The 22,362-nt window shown below is 44.8% G+C and overlaps 1 protein-coding gene across 1 annotated transcript in view; it reads right to left on the bottom strand.

The window, feature by feature from the left end:
• The window catches only part of EML6 (EMAP like 6), a 748,837-nt gene extending 730,526 nt beyond the window's left edge, over positions 1 to 18,311 (bottom strand). Inside the window, exon 1 of the mRNA XM_086927650.1 lies at positions 17,790 to 18,311. Within this exon, the coding sequence (XP_086783776.1) occupies positions 17,790 to 17,986 (197 nt within the window). The 5' untranslated portion in view covers positions 17,987 to 18,311. The remainder of the gene's footprint in view (positions 1 to 17,789) is intronic.
• Positions 18,312 to 22,362: the final 4,051 nt, after the last annotated feature.

The following is a 22,362-nucleotide window of genomic DNA, read 5'->3' as shown; positions in this document are numbered from 1 at the left end:
ATCATGACATTTTGTTTCTGACCAGTTAGGAGTGGTCATCTTCCTAGATGACGCAGTACTCAGTGGTTTGAGGGGGGTATGAAAATTAAGAAATTCAGGGCCAGATGTAGGTCAAATCAAATTTGCGAATCCTTAATATCGAATTTTACCGATTCGCTATTAAGGACTCGCAAAATTGAATGTAGGTAGGAATCGCTAAAGTATTAGTGAATCCTTAATATTCCTTAATAACGAATCGCAAATTGAGATTCGCTAATAAGGAATACCTAACCATTCATTCCTATGGGCTTGGAGGGCCATAGGAATGAATGGGAAGATATTCTCCATTTGAGATTCGCTATTAGTGAAGCACAAATAGCGGGCGCTATTTCAAGGGTGCCAGGGTGTCAAAAGGACACCCTGTTGCACCCCTAAAATGTGCATGTGTGCACATGTGGCGCACATACATGCCCTAAGGGCATGAATGTGTGCCACATGGCACTTTAAAAAAAGCAAAAAGTGCTTTTTTAAAGGCAATCGCTAATTACCACCAACTTGAAGTTGGTGGTATTAGCGATTCCTTAAGGCTAAAGTGCACTTTTTTTGTACTACTTACATTGCATTTAAGGATTTGCAACTTTACGATACCTTATTTTGCTAGTAGGTTTAAACTCACCTACAGTGCTCGCAGCCAAATAGCGATCGCAAACGCTGAACGCTATTTGGCCACCTACATCTGGCCCTCAGTCTTTGGAGGGTGCAACTGAAAATGGAAAGATCAAAGTGCAACGGCGGTCAACAGAGAATGATAATAAGGAAAGACTATAAGACACAACTGAATATCCTTCTGCATACATCTCCCCTTGGCTCCATGTAGATGATAAATATGACTGGAGAAAGGACAGAACCTTTGGGAACTCGACACAGTACAGGGATGGGGGAGACCTCGAGTAGTGAAGCATGGCTGAATGGATTCTTTCAGAATGGAAAGGGCAGAACCACTCCAAACCCTTAGCCCTGGTCTCATCCGTGTTGAAAGACGAGAAAAAAGTACCCCATGACTGCTTACCCCAACAGCTGGCACCTCAGTAGAATTGACACAGCAGCTTCCCCAAGCTTGTGGTGCCCTGGGGTGGTGGGGGAGGCATCTATTGGATCACGGAATCCACTGAAATGTCAGATGATTGGGGTGCTCCATCGGGCGCAAAACTCTGCCTCTTTGTAACGCACCTAAAGTGGTTGCCTAATATTACCTAGGCCTACAATAAGCCTGGAGAACATTTTTATATTGCACAGCTGATCAAAGAAAATAGTTAAATCCTCCCTACTTTAAGAAATGCCAATATTTATCCCTGAAGTCCATTTTTTTATTCCTACAATTTGCACATATCTCCTCACTGGAGGGCCTCGCTGTCCCATTCCCACTGTTTGTTCTCTGTTTCTCGGTCTGTGAACCAGAGCCCTTCTCTCTGGCTTCTTGTGCTCTCTTCCAATGTCTCTGTCTATGCTCCTCCTTTCCCTTCTGTCTCTCTTATTCCTCCACTGGCCAGGGGTCATCGCCTTTCAAAATAAACTGGACAACTCTTTCCATAGGTATGAACCCCAGCAGGGCAGACTTGACCAGGGGTCAACGGATTCGATAATTCTCACCTCAGTGCCTACTCTAACCAGGGAATACACTCGGTAACTCTGGGCATTAAGCTTGCCTCATCTTTACAACGGCCCCCCACAGACGCCGGGGATGCCTGGTTTCACCCTGGAGATACCCAGAAAGGGACCATATCACAGGGAAAACCAGGACGGGTTCCCCAGCGGTCTACAGCGCCAGGACACTCGGGTAGAGTAACAGTGCGCTTTACAAGAATCCCACATTTACCCATTCCGAGCTCAGTAAGCTGAGTTCTATTTAGTTGGACACAAGTCTTTCTAGCCCTGAGAAGTAGAGTGTGAAACGCTTTATAAAAAAAAGAAGTTGATATTGTTATTATTACACGATGCTGCACTAGCGGGCACTGTGACAGACGAGGGCGCCATTCACAGCACTTAACCAACAGCTGAGAGGAACTGCGTCACTGAACAGCACTAAGGTGCTTCACACTCGCAGTCAACTCCCTAGCGTCAAACAGTGAGCAGGTCAGGTCACTAATGGAGTGGAGCGTGATAAAAGGGCAGTGACTCCCATTCAAGTGCTCTTCACCTGAACGATGCTTCAATAGGGTATAATTTACAGAGCTGGACTATTCAGCGGCATCTCCTGGTCTGCTTTACACACACTGCCTTCTACTGTGCCAAACAGCGCGAACAAAAGAAATTGAATATTACAGTCACAGGAGAGCAACACTCCAATCTCCTTCAATTTTTTGGCGAAAAGTGAGGACTGACAACAAAGCAAAAAATACCTAAAATGCCAATGAGAGTGTGATCACTGATTTATGGTCAGCCGCTGAGAGATTTAAGAGACACTGGCTGCTTCCGGGTTCCTGCTCCACAGCACCTAGGTGTAACAGTATCACTATTCAAGATGGCGCCTGGAGGAACATACTCAATTTCACACAACAAAGAATACTTTTTGGCTCAGTGACATCCTGTGATTAATGACCAGAAAAAACATGTAGGACAAACTTGTGTCGAAAAACGGGCCGGGCGGAAAATCGTAAACCAAGACAGGCAGAAAAGGCAGAGCTATATGTTGGGGGGAAAAGGGAGGACGTAAGGAAGGAGGACAGGCCACAGAAAGGGTTTTAAAAATAAGACTTGTGTACTTTTGTCTATGAAAGGCAATATGGCATTGCTCTGCTGTGCGTAAAGGCACAACATTCAAACTAGTGGCTTCAGGGACCCTCCAATAGGTTGTAGGACACTGATCAAAATACCAAGCAGCAGGAGGACACGTTATGGTACAGGGACGTAAAATATCTGTGGTGTGACAGTGTACTAAAAGTAAACACCAATGCGTGTTAGACTAACAAAACTACAGATCTGGTGTCCACCTACTGCTCTCCTGATTGACAAGATCTTTCAATTGCTTTGAATGGGTTCATTTGAATATGAATATGCAGGATCCACACAGGTGCTCATTATGGTGTAGGCTGGAAAGCCTCTGCCTGACACAGTTTCGGATTTGGGACCAACCGACTTGCGGTCAGCATTACGATGCGACCAAACACTGTTCGGTCAGATTCCCATTGTTTCTTATGGGAGCTCGTGTTATGCCCTAGAACCGGCTGTAACACAGGCTCCTATGGGGAAATGGGGTGTGTATGGGGAAAACTCTGCACCCTGTTGCAGGCACTCAATGGTGCCTGCCACACAGTGCAGGATTTCACAGGGAGGTGCCTTGGGTACCCCATCGGCCACCAACAATAGGCTGCGAGGGTTAGGGGCCCCTAAAGTCACTTTCTGACAGCCTTTCCATGCTGGAAACCGACATTGTAATCCCGATGCCGGAAATGCTGTCCATAGGGGGTTATGGTGCTGTTCCGACTGACACGAATAATTTGTGAGCCGTTGGAACCGAGTGGGAATGACAGTCCGGTGTACGTTCCGACCGCAAACATCGTCATCCGGCGGTCGGACTGTAAACCGACCGAGTCGGTCAGAAGGGCTCCTAAGCGGTCGGGGTGATTCCGACTGTCGAGCGGAGGCTTTCCGCCCGACATTATAATGCGCCCCTAAGAGTGAAGACTTTGAAGGATCTGTGGAGTGATTTCGAGTGAAATAGACACCTGTATCACATTGACTCAGGTGTGGTTGGACAGGGACCACTGCCCTTCGCCTTTGACAAGAAACATGAATGAATTCATAAACAGAGCTCTTTAGGAGAATAGGTTCTCGACTGAATGGATGTACAGAAATGCTTTACTAAACCACTGAGAAATTCCTGCAACATCAACGGCAGAACCACCTGGATGTGGAATACTCGGCTAACGATTGGTCCACCATACTTGAGCAACATGACAAAGGCATAAGGAAAACTTGACTGAAGTTCACCTAGTTCAAAATTCTACATAAGTGGATCTGGTCTCCCACATGTCTGTGGATGGTGGTACTCAACACGCTATTCCTTTGTTGGACATGCAAGCAGAAGGACTGCAATATGGTCTCTGTACCATGGTCAGGCTCAATGGTCCAACTTTATTGGAACACTTTGAAAGACAATCATGGTAAGGATTTTACAATGTCAAAAGATCTTTTGCTTCTGAATACTATTACTAAGTTAGATACATAGATATTTCAAATGAGACAACATTCAGATGATGGTTGACAGAATGTTATCGTTTGTGACTCTTGCTTCTTTAATTTGTTCTAAGTAAACAATTTACATCTTTTGTTTCTCAAGTATAATCTGATCGAAAATCCCAGGTAACAATCTGGCACCTAGCCTTGTTTTGCCAATGCTTCATAATGGCTGGAAAAGAACTGTTTCAAACAAACTATATATTAATGTTCTATTACATTCCATTTACCACTACCTTTATTAAGTGTTGCCGATTGTACTAAATTGAGTTTTACTTTCCACTGGAAAGTTTTTTTTCTCCAAATGCATCACACAGCTGTGTATGTATATGTTTTTAGATAGTATATATACACACACGAGCTGAGTGCAATATGCTACTTATTACCATGCTTAATTGTGGGAAGGTCATGAGGAGTCCCGAGTGGGTCATAATGGCTCTGCTAATAAATACATTACTACACTCTGTGGAGCTGCATTTATGGTTCATGTTATGCTTGTTTCCACATGCAGAAGTATAAAACGAAAGTATCTACATGGAAATAGCGCACAAGAGGTTAAATCCGTGCAGTAAAATAAAATCTTAAAGAATAGGCTTTAGAATTAAGGGCCTGGTTCTCTGCAAGGTGATTGCAACGTGAAATATGAGAGGCAGTATGCAGAGATTGTGTCTACTTTCCTCTCACTGTCCCGTTATAAGTAAATGGAATTTGACCGTAACATTGTAGTAATACATGTGTGAATGTTTGTGTGTGACACTTATTCAAATAACATGGTTTATCGCCCATCTGCCCCTAGAGTTTTTATGACATTTAAGTAAGAGCAAAACCCTATTGGAGAAAATGTATAGATTAAAAGAGAAGAGATCAGCTGCCATCCTATTTGTCAATTCTGCAGAGCTACAATACAGGACATGATTTGTGTGTTATTTGTTTTGTTGTAGCTTGCTGCATTTACAAACAAAATGTTTTAGACATATATTTTCCAAATTTCCTGTAGAAACTAACAAGGAAGGACTATATCTTCTTTCAAATCCACTTACTGTGAATATTTACTATCCTCTGGCGACATTTTCTGGCTCACTTTTTCAGATGTAATAATACCATAGACATGTAGTTATATTTGTATCAATTTAATGTAAAAGTAATTTAATATGGAGTTGAAATGAATAAAGAACTGATGCTATTTTTTTGGAAGGGGGGGGGGGGGTTACATAGCATGAACTAGACCCGAGAAATCGGTTACATAGCGCCAGTTTCGTTACACAAGGATAAGTTTCATTTTTTTTAGGCACGGGGAGATTAAGTGATTTGCCCAGAATCACAGGATGTTGGGCGTTGTTGCTGAGACTCGAACCCAGCTACCTAACTTCGAGTGCTCTAGCCGTAAGGCTACATCCTTTGAATTTTCAGTATAATTTGTATTCTGTGTGCTACAGAATCTTATGAATTTTTTAGGTTCATTTTTTTAATATAATAACGTTTTTATTGATTTTTATTTCCATGTGTATATTGTGTCGTTGTAGTTTTTCCTTTGAACCACTACTAATATGAAATAAAATAATAAATACAAAAATAACATGTTTTATGCGACCACATTTATTTGTGCTTCCATGGCACTCGCGCGCACACACACACACCGAGAAGCTGCCATAACAGTCTTGTGGCACTACAAATACCAGATGTTACTATTACTGAGCTGAATTACACATTTTCGATACATCTTGTAACTAGCCCCCACAGGCTGCAGGGCCACCCCGAAGCACACCCACGGTCCCTTCACCTGCCAGAACTGCAGCTTCTCCTGCATCAAAGACAGAGACTCTCGCCACGACAGAACACAACAAGCTCCGATGCATCCTGATCAACACCCGCTCCGCACGCAAACACGCCGTCGAGCTCTGGGACCTACCCGACACCGCATCACCGGACGTCGCCTTCCTGACCGAGACCTGGATGAATGAAGCCTCCTCTCCAGACATCACCATAGCCATCCCCGACGGATACAAGATTGCTCGCAGAGACCGCACCAACGTAGTCAGAGGATGAATCGCCATCGTCCACAAGAAGACCATCAGGGTCTCAACAAACACCGATGACACTCTCAGCACCGCCGAACACATGCACTTCCAGATCCACACAGACCCCAAGACCACCCTAAGAGGCACCCTCGTCTACAGACCACCAGGACCCCGACCACAATTCTGCGATGCCATAGCCGACTTCGTCAGCACGCACGCACTGACCTCCACCAACTACATCCTCCTCGGAGACCTGAACTTCCACCTGAGAACAACAACGACAGCAACTCCTCCACCCTGATAGACAACCTCGCCAACCTCGGACTGGAACAGCTCGTCACGACGCCGACCCACATCGCTGGACACGCGCTAGATGCCATCTTCTCCTCAAGCCCCCACGTCTCCTTCAGTCACGTCTCCGAACCCACCTGGACCGACCAACAATGCATCCACTTCTGCAACAACCAAAGCACCAAGACCGTCCTCCTGGCCGCCACAGACAACATCTGTGCACTCCTTGACCAAGGCCGCACTGCAGCCCTCATCCTACTAGACCTCTCATCAACCTTCGACAATGTCTCTCACCGCACACTAGCCGCTAGACTACACAATGTCGGCATACATGGAACTGCCCTAGACTGGATCTGCTCGTTCCTTGCCGGCCGAACTCAAAGAATAAGACTTCCGCCCTTCCTCTCCAAACACACATAGATTAGATGAGAAGTACCCCAAGGATCCTCCCTCAGCCCCACACTATTCAACATCTACATGGCCCCCCTCGCAACTATCTTCAGAAAACACGGACTCAGCATAGTATCCTGTGCCGATGACACCCAGCTCATCCTTTCCCTCACCAAGGAACCCGAAATCACCAGGTACAATTTCCAGGAAAGAATGAAGGGCATCACATCATGGATGAGCAGCAGTTGCCTGAAGCTCAACCCGGAGAAAACAGTCCTCATCCTCGATCCACACCTGGTGGCCCCATGCCCTCAGCAACCCTCCCACACCCAAGGACCATGCCCGCAACCTCAGCATCATATTCAACTCCTCCTTCACCATGAACCGACAAATCAACGCTGTATCCTGCACATGCTTCAAAACCCTCTGCATACTCTGCAAGACCTTCAAATAGATCCTCCCCCCGAATCCAGGAAGGCCGTCACCCACGCACTTCTCACAAGCAGGCTGGACTACGGGAATGCCCTCTATGCCGGAATTAACAAATCTCTACTCCACAAACTCCAGACCGTCCAGAACGCTGCAGCCAGACCCACCATCAGCATCCCACGACAGGACCACATCACCAACTACCTATAAGACCTCAACTGGCTCACCGTCGAAAAAGAGTGACCTTCAAGCTACTCACACACACATACAAAGCCCTCCACAACACCGGACCCCAATGCTTCAATTAAAGAATCTCCTTCTACGCCCCCCAAGAGAAACCTCCGCTCCACCAACCTAGCCTTGGCCGAAATTTCCTGCATCCACAGAACCAGATTGGAAGGCAGATCCTTTTCCTACATTGCAGCCAAAACCTGGAACGACCTCCCCCTCAGCATCAGATGAAGCCCCACACTGCAAGCATTCAGGAAGAACCTCAAGACCTAGCTCTTGGATGACCAGAGCTGACCAAACCCCCCCTCGCCCCAGTGCCTTGAGACCCTCACAGGTGAGGAGTGCACTCTACAAATCCCTGATTAATTGATCGATTCAGTGGCACTTCTGAAATCTGGCTAATGACCCTCATTCTACTACACGTGTTACCACCGCATGCTTAAGGCGCCTTACCCCAAGCTACAGTAATCTAAACCAGTGGTTCTTTCCCTGTGATCAGAGCGACCCTACGGGTCTGTGAGGCCTATTGCTGGCGGCTGCAACTGTTTTATAAAATTAAATAATATTAGGATTAATCAATTCAAATTAAAGAAGTATATACAAACAAGGAAGCAACATTGAAAGACTGAAAAAATAAATTCTATATTTGATTGCAAATTACACAAAATATTTAAATATTTCAGTATTTGTTTGGTGTATACTTGTTTTTGTATTTCTGTGAGTTACATCAAAGAAATTGCTTAAGCTGGGGTCCCAGGCTTCCAATAATAATTTAGTGGGGGGTCCCAGAATACCAGTAATGATTCACTGGGGGTCCAACAGAAGTCAAAAGGTTAAGAACATCTGATGTACACCTCTCCAGTAAAGACATGTAAAAGCCTGCGTGAAATGATAAACTTGTATTCTCATTAATAACTATTTTACAAGCATATACATTTTCCATATAAATGTCTTCTATGAATGGCCATCTGTTGTACATACATTTACTTACATTTAAAAAACAATGGTGCGATAAATACTAAACCAAATATTTTAGCTTATTTATTACTCACGTTTCAAAACAAAGCTGGCAGCAAAAAAGCAACATCTTTCAATATATGTACCATGAAATATAAAATCTGCGGTTCACATTACGAATGTATTGTGTACCCTGCGGTTGACATTACTGATGTGTTGTGTACCGTGAAATATAAAATCTGCAGTTGCCATTACAGATGTGTTGTGACCGTGTAATATAAAATCTGCAGTTGACATTACAGATGTGTTGTGTACTGTGGAATATAAAATCTGCGGTTGACATTACAGATGTGTTGTGTACCGTGGAATATAAAATCTGCGGTTGACATTATAGATGTGTTGTGTACCATAAAATATATAATCTGCAGTTGACATTACAGATGTATTGTGTGTCGTGAAATATAAAATCTGCAGTTGACATCAAGCTGCATTGTGTAACATGAAATATAAAATCTGCGGTTGGCATCACAGATGTATTGTGTACCCTGCGGTTGACATTACTAATGTGTTGTGTACCATGAAATATAAAATCTGCAGTTGACGTTACAGATGTGATGTGTACCATTAAATATATAATCTGCAGTTGACATTACAGATGTATTGTGTAACGTGAAATATAAAATCTGCGGGTGACATTACTGATGTATGGTGTATCATGAAATATAAAATCTGCAGTTGACATCACAGATGCATTGTGTACCATGAAATTTACAATTTGCGGTTGACATTACAGATGTGTTGTGTACCATGAAATATGAAATCCGAGGTTGACATTACTGTTGTATGATGTACCGTGAAATATAAAATCTGCAGTTGACATTACAGATGTGTTGTGTACCGTGAAATATAAAATCTGCGGGTGACATTACAGATTTGTTGTGTACTATGAAATATAAAATCTGCGGGTGACATTACTGATGTATGGTGTACTATGAAATATAAAATCTGCAGTAGACATTACAGATGTGTTGTGTACGGTGAAATATAAAATCTGCGGGTGACATTACAGATGTGGTGTGTACCGTGAAATATAAAATATGCGGGTGACATTACAGATGTGGTGTGTACCGTGAAATATAAAATCTGCAGGTGACATTACAGATGTGGTATGTACCGTGAAATATAAACTATGCGGGTGACATTACAGATGTGGTGTGTACCGTGAAATATAAACTATGCGGGTGACATTACAGATGTGTTGTGTACCATGAAATATAAAATCTGCAGTTGACATTACAGATGTGTTGTGCACCGTGAAGTATCAAATCTGCGGGTAACAACATTACAGATGTGTTGTGTAACGTGAAATATAAAGTCTGCGGTTGACATTACAGATGTGATATGTACCGTGAAATATAAACTATGCGAGTGACATTACAGATGTGGTGTGTACCGTGAAATATAAAATCTGCGGGTGACATTACAGATGTGTTGTGTACCATGAAATATAAAATCTGCAGTTGACATTACAGATGTGTTGTGCACCGTGAAGTATCAAATCTGCGGGTAACAAGATTACAGATGTGTTGTGTAACGTGAAATATAAAGTCTGTGGTTGACATTACAGATGTGGTATGTACCGTGAAATATAAACTATGCGGGTGACATTACAGATGTGGTGTGTGCCGTGAAATATAAAATCTGCGGGTGACATTACAGATGTGTTGTGTATCATGAAATATAAAATCTGCAGTTGACATTACAGATGTGTTGTGCACCGTGAAGTATCAAATCCGCGGGTAACAACATTACAAATGTGTTGTGCATCGTGAAATATAAAGTCTGCGGTTGACATTACAGCTGTACTGCTACGGTGCGTGCATCACCGTCCATCCCAGTAAGTGCATCCAACATGAAGTGACGTGAGGGCTGCACTCCCAGGCGGGCTGCAGTTAACTAGTTCGTATCTGAGACATGCGTTGAGGACAGTGGAACTAAGGTACAGGCCTGGGGCCTTTTGAGGGGTGCACTGACACTAGTGCAAGCAGACACGGACCCAGGATGCAGGGGCAATAGGGTACCACAATGGGGGAGCGTTGAAGGTGGAACATCAGGACATGACATGAAAACACAAAGTACACAAAAGCAATGAGTGTGTCCCAAACACTGAGGCGCAGGTCCACCGTAGGGGAGGAGGGGGGGGCATTGTGGTCTACAGGGGCGTCGCTTTCAATGGTGCAGCGGGTTCTGAAGTGCCCACTTCACTTATCAGTGGCTGTATTTTTTTAACTACCAAACTGGGCATGGGTGCCAAAATTGCTCGCTTGCGTTAGCGACCATGGCGCTATTGATACATCACAGGTGGTGTAGTGGCTAAACAGATTAATACGGCGCTCGTACCTGGGTTTTAACTAAGCATGAGCGAATTTTGCGGATCTCGCGTTCGCGAATTTTGCGGATTTGCGGATTCGCAATCCGCAAAATCCGCGAATTTGCGGATTTTTTTTTTGTGTTCGCCCGTGTTTCTGCCAGTTCGCGAGGGTTTTGTACACTTTCGCAAATTGCGAACTTACCTGTCGGGTCGCAAGTTTCGCGAACTTGTTGTTTCTACGTGTCCAGCCTGTTTGGGACACTCTTCTTCATCACTGCCACTCTCTGTCACCACTGCCACTCTCTGACTACTCATGCCACCCTCTGGCCCACCCATGCCACCCTCTGTTTCATCACCACACCCTCTGGTTGTCCAGTGTACATTATTTTCGGCAAAGCAAAGCACACCTTCCCTGCCTCAAGTGACCTGAATTAATTTGGGGCTGATTAATGTGTCACAGAATATTTTTTTAGCTGGCACCTGCTTCCTTAGTGCGCCCTGATTAGTGATCTTTTGCACTTGCTAAGTGCTTTCATTGTTGCAAAATTAGTTACAACACCTGCCCTGCCCCAACTGACAATAATGAATTAGGGGCTGATTAATGGATTTTAACTTCCAGCCTGGCTCCTGCTTGTCTCCCTTAGCTGTAATTCAGGACCTTTGTGGCATATGTGTAACTATTCTGAGGTTCAGAGCAGGGTCACATAATAGTTTCAACTGGCAACTGAACTCTGGAGGGGCCCCTCAGGAAGCACTACAGGAAATGGCTACAAATGATGAGCCTGAACTTTTGAACCTGGTAAGTAGTTACTTTCAGTTTTGCTAAGATCGTATTTCTGCAATTTTGCACTTATTCGCGGGGCGCGAACTCACGCGAACAGTGCGAGCAGTGCGAGCAAAATCCGCTGCTCGCGGATTTGCGGATTTTGCGGGAGATTCGCAAATCTCGCGGATTGCGGATTTCCCGAAAATCCGCAAAATCCGCGAGCGGAACGGATTTTCCGCCCATGCCTAGTTTTAACGTCGGCTCCTGCACGTGACATACAAATTGTGAGATTCAGGGCCATTCACTTACCCTCATGTACCTAAAATTTCCAGTGGATTGTAACGTCATTGTTCAATTGACATGTGTAAACCGCCGATTCGTTTATGCAATCGATAGTGTATGTTCCCAGTAACCCAGTGGCTGCACAGGGGTTCTCGTCACTCAACTGATTGGCGCTATATAGGTACATATACTAAATTATGTAGTGAAGAGGTCCAGGCGTAGGTTAGAAGGAAACAGCTTTAATTGCAGGAATGACAACTTGACATCCACAAGTAGTATAGAGCAGTTAACTCAGGAAGATCCCACAGCAGAATGAGCTGCTGACACAGGAGCATTCTACATGACATACAGAAGTTCTAAAAACGACATCATGTAGGAATACAACACAGTGGTCATATAGGCAGCAGCGCCAAGAAGCCAAACACATAGAAAGCCTTGCACTTTACAAATACCATCTAACAGTAATATTCCAGCGTTGTTGAAGTAAGACATTAACTATAAATACTTTATCGTTTTCTGTTTTCCCCTAAAGATAGCATCCAACAATGAGAACGGTTCTATAATTGGCCACTAGCTGTAAAAGAAGCTGGCTATGGGTGTGTACACACTGGCTGGCTCTCTGCAGCTCGAGAGGGCACTGCCCTCTGTTTATCAACGCACAAAGGCGGAAACGGCAGCGGCGCTCCGTCCTGGACGTCAATGGCACGGGAAAAAGGTATCACGTTCGCGCTCGGGGCAGCGTAGCCCTTTATCTGCTGAGGAGCAGCAGCTGCCTGTCTTCTTTCACGCGGCCCACGTGGGTGTACCCAGCCATACCCTGTCGTGCTGGAACAGTCTTCAGAGTGGAGGTGCTGCCATCAATCTCACGTCACTGAAGTGATAGATATTGTGAAAAATCACAACTTCACACAAAGAAAAAGTATAGCAAATGAGTCACACCCTTTCAGTAGGAGTGTGGTAGGGGTGTGGTGGTATGTAGCCTGTGGTACAGTTGGGGTAGACTGTCACACATATATGTCTAAACTGTGAAGACGCGCTGTCATTAACAGACGCACATTTTCCATTGAAATGTGCACAAAAATTAAAACACTATGTCATTTTACTGATAAAACTGTACAGCGCATAAATGATAACGTGTGGAAATTGGGTATCAGCAAATATTTCTCATCTGCAGTTTAGCATCAGTGCTTAATTTGAGCCTGTGATTTCTGGTACTCAGCACCAGCACTTAACCCGTTCCGTTAGCCGACGGGAGCACTCCCTCGTGCTGCGAACGGCAAACGGCCGTCGCATCCCTGCCCACTCTTTAGAACGCCCGCACCGCAGCAGAATTGCCGCCGCGGTTAAGGCGTTAATCACCAACATCGGCGCTTTTAATGAGCACCAGTTAAGGACACATCCACTTACGGGGAGATTAAGTGATTTGCCAAAAATCACAGGATGCTGAGCTGACACCGAGCCTCAAACCTGGTTCCCCAGCTCCTAAGTTGACAGCTCTGGCTGTTAGGCCACATCCTCTTCCCACTTTCATGGTTTGTAGTTGGTTCTGTTTTAGGTGGCGCTAACAGGAGAAATGAGCTGGTGTAAGCTGCCTCCTGACAAGAGCCCTGGCACTTTTTAATTTTTTTTACAAATTCATCACTGATTATTACGTAAAGTATCTTGAATAGTTTTGGTCCTGTTAAAATCTTTGTTTCCATTACACTTAAGAATTACATAAAAGAGCTTTTTTTTCTTTTTCCTAATTCTTGACATATTTTGGGATATACGTACAGTTCAATGGCAGATATTTGTTTTTGCTGTGTGTTAGAAAAAAAGTGACAACCTGCAGCCTTTCCTTTCCCACTCCCTGTACCCCAGTAAGATTATCCGATAGCTCACTTTAGAAACTCCTCTAACTTTGCAGCCAGAGAAAGTAAACACCAATCTCCTTGTTAAAAGAATAAGCAGCAGTTTGCCAGAAGCCATAGCCTGATGTTTGACCTCAATCTCTGATAGAACAGCAAAAGTGACAAAATAATACCAATGTAAAGGCATTTTTATTGCTCATTCACCTCTGAACTCCAGCATGGTTACTTTGGGGATGGGGGTGCAGCACCCCTACCTCCAGCACCTATGGCCCTACTTTACCCACAGTATGGGGTACCTAACAACTATGGCCGACAACAACAAAACATGATCTAAGATTGGCCTGCATGCTGCAATTTCCTGGTGGGCAAGTTCTCGCCTTTTATTCCAGGTTCATACATATGCCTTTGAGGCAGCATTATTGCTTCAATAACTACAGTAATGCAGTGAATCTTACTGACCATGCCAATTTTGCTATTCTGGTTGTACTTGCAGTGCACACATGTTCAGATATATACTATAAAAGGCACATAGGGAAATGAAGATTGTCAGTCTCTGTCACTGAACACTGATAACAGTAATAAACAAGCATTTGCAATGCAATAAGTCTTGCATTTGCGAGAGTTTAAGCTATTGGCATTGTAAATGACAATGCCTTTTATTTATCTGTTTTGCTAATTAACACATAAATAAAAGGAATTACCATTTACAATGCCAATAGCTCAAACTTGTAAATGCAAGACCTATTCAAAGAAGCGGCTGCCATTGTCCTGGGCTGCTAGAAAAGGGAAAGCATGAATGGCATGCTGAATGTTGCAGGAAAGCGGGTTGTGCCTGCAGTAGGAGAAAGTCATTAAATAAAATAGTGCTTACAGACTAAAAAGACATACCATGTGACAACCGAAGTAAAAGGGCCCGTCCTCATGGAAGGTTACAAATTAAGACAAGGCGGTACTAAGGAGGGACTAACAAGCCTATTAACGGATCAGAAGCCAGGATTTACGAAGGGCAATGACACAAGCCAATCACGAATATAGGCAGAGAGTGGGCAGGGCTTCTATTCCATACTCCAATACAGCATGCCACAGAGCAGTGTATGCGCTGAACAGGCTCGACCTAATAACCTGTGTGGTCAACGACACTGATAACAGTCACAAGAGAGTCAAGAAGAACTCTCTCTGGCAGTGCACACTCAAATCACTCACACTAGAGTCGCAAAGAGCCCTGTCTGGCACTGCACACTTCTAACACTCCACCCCCTCTGAGGGTGCACACTCCTGATACGCACCTTGGAATCCAGACTCTCCCTCTCTGGAGGAGCACACTGGTACCACTGCACCCAGGATGAGAATATCCTTCTTTGGCAGCACACACACTGATCTCACCATAGAGTCACGAAAATATCTGTCTAGCTGCGCACACTGGTAACACAAGACCTTCAGGACAGAAGATTACTCTCTGGCTGTGCACACTCATCTCACCATCGAGCAGTGCTGGAATGAAGAGGGGATATTGGATCCGGCAGCGGGTTCAGGAATCCGTCTGGTCCCAGAGAAATATGCTGAATTTGTACGGGTGTAGTTTGCCAATACCGGGACACAATTCAGCAGCACCCGCACATTGTCAGCTTTCTGGTCAAAGCAGTAACATGCAGAGAGTAAGGGGGCATTTTTATTTTAGATTCTAGCTGGGCCCTCACAGGCCAAATTTAAAGTTCCAACAGCTCTCCTTTTGTTTCAGTATGATCCTGGTTGGGAGATATCTGGTGCCTAACAGTACACCGCAATGCAATGAACGGGAAGCAAAGGTGCACAGCTTGTTATCACTTCACAAGTATTTAAGAGAAACTACAATTTGGAGGCAAGATTTTGACTTTGTTCAATCCCTAACTACACACTGTCAATGCACTGTAAGAATGCCAGATATATCGGTCGGTGCAAGCATTTACAAAAATAACAATGTATATTGAGCGTACTCATTTTTTTGTAATTCTTTTATAGTGCTACTCATTCCAATACAGGGTGACGGATTGCTTTACATCACACGCACACATTTTACATTAGCAATATATCACAGAAGTGTATAAATCAAAATACAGGATGTTACATAAGACAATGGCGGGTTCACTGTGTAGGGGTCACACATCGGCCTTTCATGTAGGGATTATATATTAAGAGTTCATGACCAGGAGAAACACAAAACCAGGAATGAAAACGTAACACAGTGCTTGGGGTTGTCTGTACAAATAAGACTTTATTACTACCCAAATAAATAATTTTTTGCAGCAGAATGAGGAAAACACAATACGGTTCTAAACTCATGCCTTGCAATTTGCATGTAGGTACTTGATGCTGGTTCATAGCTTGCTGTGCTACATTAGAGTGATTGCAATTTATGAACTGCAAGTAATAAAAGGATCTCTGTATCAAAAGCAGTAACCCACTTGTCTGTCTACATAAAATAAAAATATGTCACTTTCATGTTATCGGATGTGCTTTGCAGGAGACGTAGTAACCCTCCCTGCTACTTTCTGAATCAAAACTGTGAATATCCAAAACACAGATGTCTCCTGCAAGTGCATTAACCACCAGAGTTATCTTACTATTGTTATTCCCTGAGATTTACTGGGCACAGTCTGCAGAAAGCTCTCCACAGCAGGTGCAAACCCCATGAGTTTTTTTTAATGCAGCCTTTGCAACCAATGAAGCCACAACAGATTTATTTTCACCTTTCTCCTTGTTGCTAATTTCTTTGTGGCAGAGTTTTTAAATATATGCGTTTACTGCCAGAGTGCTTTTCATAACTCTGCCCGTTGTGAATTCACCTCATATTTGTTACCTTGAACCCCGCGGGGGGGCGCGCACACACACACACACACACACACACACACACACACACACACACACACACACACACACACACACACACACACACACACACACACACACACACACACACACACACACACCTCAGATTGCAGTCATGAAAATATCTGGCAGTGCACACTGGAACCAGACCTTTGGGAGAGAAAATCCTCTCTAGCAGTACACTACCACACCCCACCCTCTCTCACCACAGTCATGAAAATCTCTGCCTGGAAGTTCAAGCTGTAGCATAAAACCTTCGGAGCAGAATTGGCACCCTATGGCACTAGACACACACGCACTGCTCTCAACAAAAAGCCATGAAAATATGTGTCTGGGAGTGCACACTGGTACCACAAGACCTTCACAGCAGAAGATCCCTATCTGGCAGTGTACACTCCTCTCTCCATATCTGACCTGGAGAATAGCTCTCTCTGCTAGTGCACAGTCACACTGCTCTCACCATAGAGTCATGAAAATAAAATCTCTACCTGGCAGTGCACGCTGGTAATACAGGACATTAGGGGGAGAAGGTCCCTCTCTGGTAGGGTATACACACATTCATGAAAATAGCTGCCTGGCAGTGCATATTATTCCCACCATATCCCTCTCTGGCAGTGCACACTGGAAAAACAGACCCTCTGGCAAGAAGATCCCTCCCTTGCAGAGCACACTGTTGAAGGTGCCTTCCTGACAGTGGACGCTGTTAACACCTCCTGTCAGCAAGAACATATTTCCTCGCTGAGCACACTCTGCTGCCAACATGTATGAAGCCACGAAGGCCCATTCTAATTAGTACCCCCACCCCCTCTGTATGTTGCAAGGATGCCACAGGCCCTGGTGCAAGCAAGGAAAATGGCCCGTTTGAATGCTGTTGGGGTAGAAAAATGTAGCAATTATCAAGGTTCAATGGGCCTCTTAGGGCCCAGGCGCAACTGCACCTGCTGCACCATAATGAGTTCACTTCTCTGGTAGTATTAACTGCTAACACCGAATCCTGGAGCCAGTGAGAAATCTCTTCGGTTTATTTTTAAGTATTATCTGTACTCACGAGCACAGTTGGCAGTCTCTGGTGGATTCTGCCCACAGTGTCTCTGCTGCCCATGCCAGCCTCCCCCATACCTCACCTGATGATGTCGTCGCTGTGGCCCTGGAAGAATCTCTGGCTGTGCTCCCGGGTGTTGTAGACCACCCCCACGCCGGCCACGAAGTAGACGAGCTCCTTGGCCGCCGTGTAGTAGAGGTTGTTGCGGCACTGGTGCCCCCGGTAGCCGTACACCCACTCCAGGCGGAGCTGGGACCGCGGAGCCGTGCGGTCTGCCATGGACGTCCTCACACACACGCACAAGGGGTTAATTCATGGACAGCTCCGCGGGCATCCGACGGGCAGCAGCAGCAGCTCCCTCTCCTCCTCCACCATAATCCCCTGCAGACAGACACAGCAGAGAGCTGATGCCGGGCATGCACAGCAGCCCTTCAGAGGCTACACGGCGGGCATGCCCGGGAGCCCCCGACCCTGCCCTGTGGCATCACCCCTGGTGGACGCTGGGTCCACAGACACACGGGTGGGTATCCTATGAGCCGCCAAGGTAGCGTCCAGTGCCCATCAGAGGGGAAGACCCAATCGGAGTCCTTAGCAACGACGCAGCGTCACGTGACGAGCACGTCAGTCCAGGTCTGCTCGCGGACGCTCTCCCTGCGCCTCCGGTGCTGGCTAAGTGGGGTGGGGCGGTTGGCTGCCTGCGCGCGAGAGGCGCGGGGAGAGCACACAGGTGGCGGGTGCACAGAGGCGCTCGAGGCACACGCCCTTCTGCCACAGAGGGGGAGTGTCCCAAGTGTGGCTTTGGGGGAAGGCTGTAAACAGGGGTTTTATGGGGATGGAGGGTGATGGAGAAGGAGGAGAAAACCCGTGGCAAGGGCGCTAGAAATAGGGTTGTGAGAGCGAGGCTTTGCAGCATCCTCAAATTAATAATGCCAGCGTTCAGAAGAGAGAATGCGTAATAAAAGGGCATTTACATTTTGTTTAACCGTGTCACTTTAGCTGAGGTTGAAGACGGTTCATATGTCAGGCAATACCTTCTGACAAATTGATGCTTATTTTCAAAACAAAAGGATCGTGTTACTTTCCTTTGATTGCAAAGTTAAGTACATTTCTATTGTAATCAAAGATGATGCGTGGTCAGGGTCTTGTAGGTACACAAGTATGTTTATTCATAAGTACAGGAAGATGGTAAGTCCTTAAGTTGTCTTAATTATAGCCCAAGTAATTGCTAAGTAATCGCCCCAGTATTTGCCCCACCAGGAGCAGCCTCCTGGCTGCTCAGCCCATCCAGACCAACTGACTCTCACCACCTCAAACACACACCAACATTCCGCATGACCTCATCAGACGCTGAGCAGCAAAGCAGAGGGACACCATAGGGAGAGTGCAACTAGTAGAGCAAGACTACAACACATCTCCCCCATTATAATAATGAAAAACAAAGAGAAAGTGAAAAACAGTCAAACGTAAGGAAATAGTGTAGAGGAACAAAATGGTGTAGAGGAACAAAATGGTGTAGCGGAACAACAAGGAGGGAAAGAAAGATGCATGAAATAAAACATGCCATAGAACTCATCCTACCCCCTAGATAACGCACATACCACACATCCTACCCCCTTACTCAAAATTGCATAGAGATGGTACAACGCACAAAGAAGAAAAGAGGATGCACTACAAAAACATATAAAACTATGGGTAGCAGTAAAACAAAAACTTCTAAACTATGAGTACCTAAAACTCAAGGCAAATGTGACATAGGTCACCCTAAAACGAAGCAAACATGCCACGCCAAACTGCAAATGAAAAAAACAACTGAGCTACAACAGCCCAAAGGCAACCCACCCTGGGCACTCCTTCACCCGAAGGACAACAAAATAAGGGAAAAGAAACAATCCCAAGTTAGTCAAAATTTGGGAATTACATCAGATAGGTTCCTTTAAACCTAGAGCAAACTGACAAAATAATGGAAAACGCCATTCCCATGGCAACATCAGAAAGGTAGACCTAGAGCAAACAGACAAAATAATGGAAAACGCCATTCCCATGGCAACATCAGATAGGTAGACCTAGAGCAAACAGATTCCTAAAAAACTAAATCCAAGGAAAACAGAAATGTGGATTACAAGAAACCCACGACAAACTAACCTTAAAACCCATGACACACACATACAACTGGATGGGGCACACTCCACCAGAGTCAAAAGAGACAGCACACATACTTAACATCCACAACTCCAGAAAGCAAAAGACAAACTATAAATGACCAGCAAAATAAGAATGTCTCATGCTCAAATGAGCTGTCAAAAAAAACAGGGAATGTTGTGAATACAGGAAGATTCGCGACGTCTTCCACGAAAACACAACATTTCTACCAACGTCACAACAAACATACAACTGTAACATGACCCCATCCAGATGTTAAAATCACAAGGAAAATAGAACACAACAAACTAAAACAACAAACGTGGTCACCGTAGTCTAAGATGAGCGAAACCTCACCCGAAAATCCAGTCAATAATCCTTCAACCATAGTCCAGGTGGTGCAGGTTAAATCCAGTAAATGAAAGTAATAGCGTCATAGGCACCACCACTAAATCGAGATGACAGCACATAAGGTTTATGGCAGGGGCTCGCTTTGGCCCACAAGGTAAAGACCCAGAAAATCCAGAGTTCCTGCAAGTAGGTAAATCCAAATGACAAGTGACTAGATTGAACTCGAGCAATAAAATGAAGAAAAAAAAACATCACGATCTTAAAACTCCAATGCTGAACGTCGTGGTTCTCATCATAACAAAGGGATTCTTCCCAACGAGCCAAAATGGCCGCCACAGCGCCGTTCAGCGTCGCTTTCTACGGAAAATAGACCTCACTTGGACGTTGAGCTGGATGCTGTCAGAGGGGTCAAAGGAGGCTTCCACCAATACCCCTGAGGATTCCAACGACGTCATCAAAGCAAAACAGGCAGGCGAAGTGGAAGCAGCTCCTAAGACCAACCGTCACCGCTTGACAAACGGTGAGTTGGCAAACATTAAATGAAGCGCAGGCTAGTTTCTTCCACTGTCAAACACGCTGTAAGCGCAGAGTCCAATCTGACCACCGGCAAATGAAGTCAACACGAACGGGACAACGAGCGTAGACCCAAATCTTTGTGGAGGCAAATGAAGTCAGCTCACACAGCGCTACGCTCCCACAGCGCTTCAGCTCACACAGCGCTACGCTTCCACAGCGCTTCAGCTCTCACAGCGCTACGCTTCCACAGCACTTCAGCTCACACAGCGCTACGCTCCCACAGCGCTTCAGATCACACGGCGCTGCTGTACACATATAAATAATCACTTCATGCGCCGTTTTAAGCTGCTGCGAGTTATTTCCAAAGCGGTAACAATTTAAGTCTTTCCATCAAAAAAAACGATGTTGCTCTTTACCAGACAGCTTTAAAGATCACCATTCTTCACATTAACAACATCAGTGTTTGCAGGCTGTCTTAAAATGTTGGGGAAACAGTCACCACAGTCCAGTAAATTGTTTGTGGAAAATCAACACTCACCCAAAAACAACAAGCACTGGCACATCCACGTTGGGGCCGACCGGTCTTTGGTCACTGGTGGGGCATGTGGACAGCCAGTTTGCTTTCTTCCAAGTGGTACTTCTTTGCCTTAAGAAATTCAGTTTCAGGAGTTTCAGCTTCTTTTTCCTTGTTCTTCTTGGTTCCATATGTACAAGCCCATAGTAGATAACTTGAGTTCTCCACGTAGGTTCTCCAGTCCTTTTTACCTCGTCGCCAGTATTGTAATCAAAGATGATGCGTGGTCAGGGTCTTGTAGGTACACAAGTATGTTTATTCATAAGTACAGGAAGATGGTAAGTCCTTAAGTTGTCTTAATTATAGCCCAAGTAATTGCTAAGTAATCGCCCCAGTATTTGCCCCACCAGGAGCAGCCTCCTGGCTGCTCAGCCCATCCAGACCAACTGACTCTCACCACCTCAAACACACACCAACATTCCGCATGACCTCATCAGACGCTGAGCAGCAAAGCAGAGGGACACCATAGGGAGAGTGCAACTAGTAGAGCAAGACTACAACAATTTCTAAAACAGGTGACTATCTTGCTGGGGCACAGAATGAAAGGAAAGGCTGTAAAATATCATATGTTTTCCAATACTTAACAAAATGTAAATGCTTGCAAATGAACTATAGACAAATAGCCTGGATGGGCACAACATTTGTGTTATTACATTTTTCGACCAGACTATTCATATTAGGAGCATTCAATGCCGTTTTCTTGTGCTTAATACCACTGACACTTACAATTTTTCAAATAATTGGGAGGTGAACTGTATTCCATTTTCAGAATCAATAGAATCTGGTAGTCCTTCCTTATGAAACATTTCTTCAAAAGCTCAATGACCACTTGTGTAGTGGGTGAGTAATCTACTCACTCTTCACCCATTTCGAAAATAATCAATTCAAACTAAAATATACGTTTTCCCACAGCAATATTTTCATACAGACCAAGTAAATCCAAATCTAACTTTTTCCAAGGCCTCCCTGGAAATTCAGAATGACTGGGTTTGACCCTATTGGTACTCAAAGATTTATCTGAATTGGCACAAATAGAACATCACTTGACAAACTATGAGATTCATGAATCCATGTA

This window comes from Lissotriton vulgaris, chromosome 6 (genome assembly GCF_964263255.1).
Source record: "Lissotriton vulgaris chromosome 6, aLisVul1.2, whole genome shotgun sequence".
In the NCBI taxonomy this organism is placed as follows: domain Eukaryota; kingdom Metazoa; phylum Chordata; class Amphibia; order Caudata; family Salamandridae; genus Lissotriton; species Lissotriton vulgaris.
Note: the sequence above shows the minus strand (reverse complement) of the source record. Positions and strands in the feature narration are given on the sequence as shown.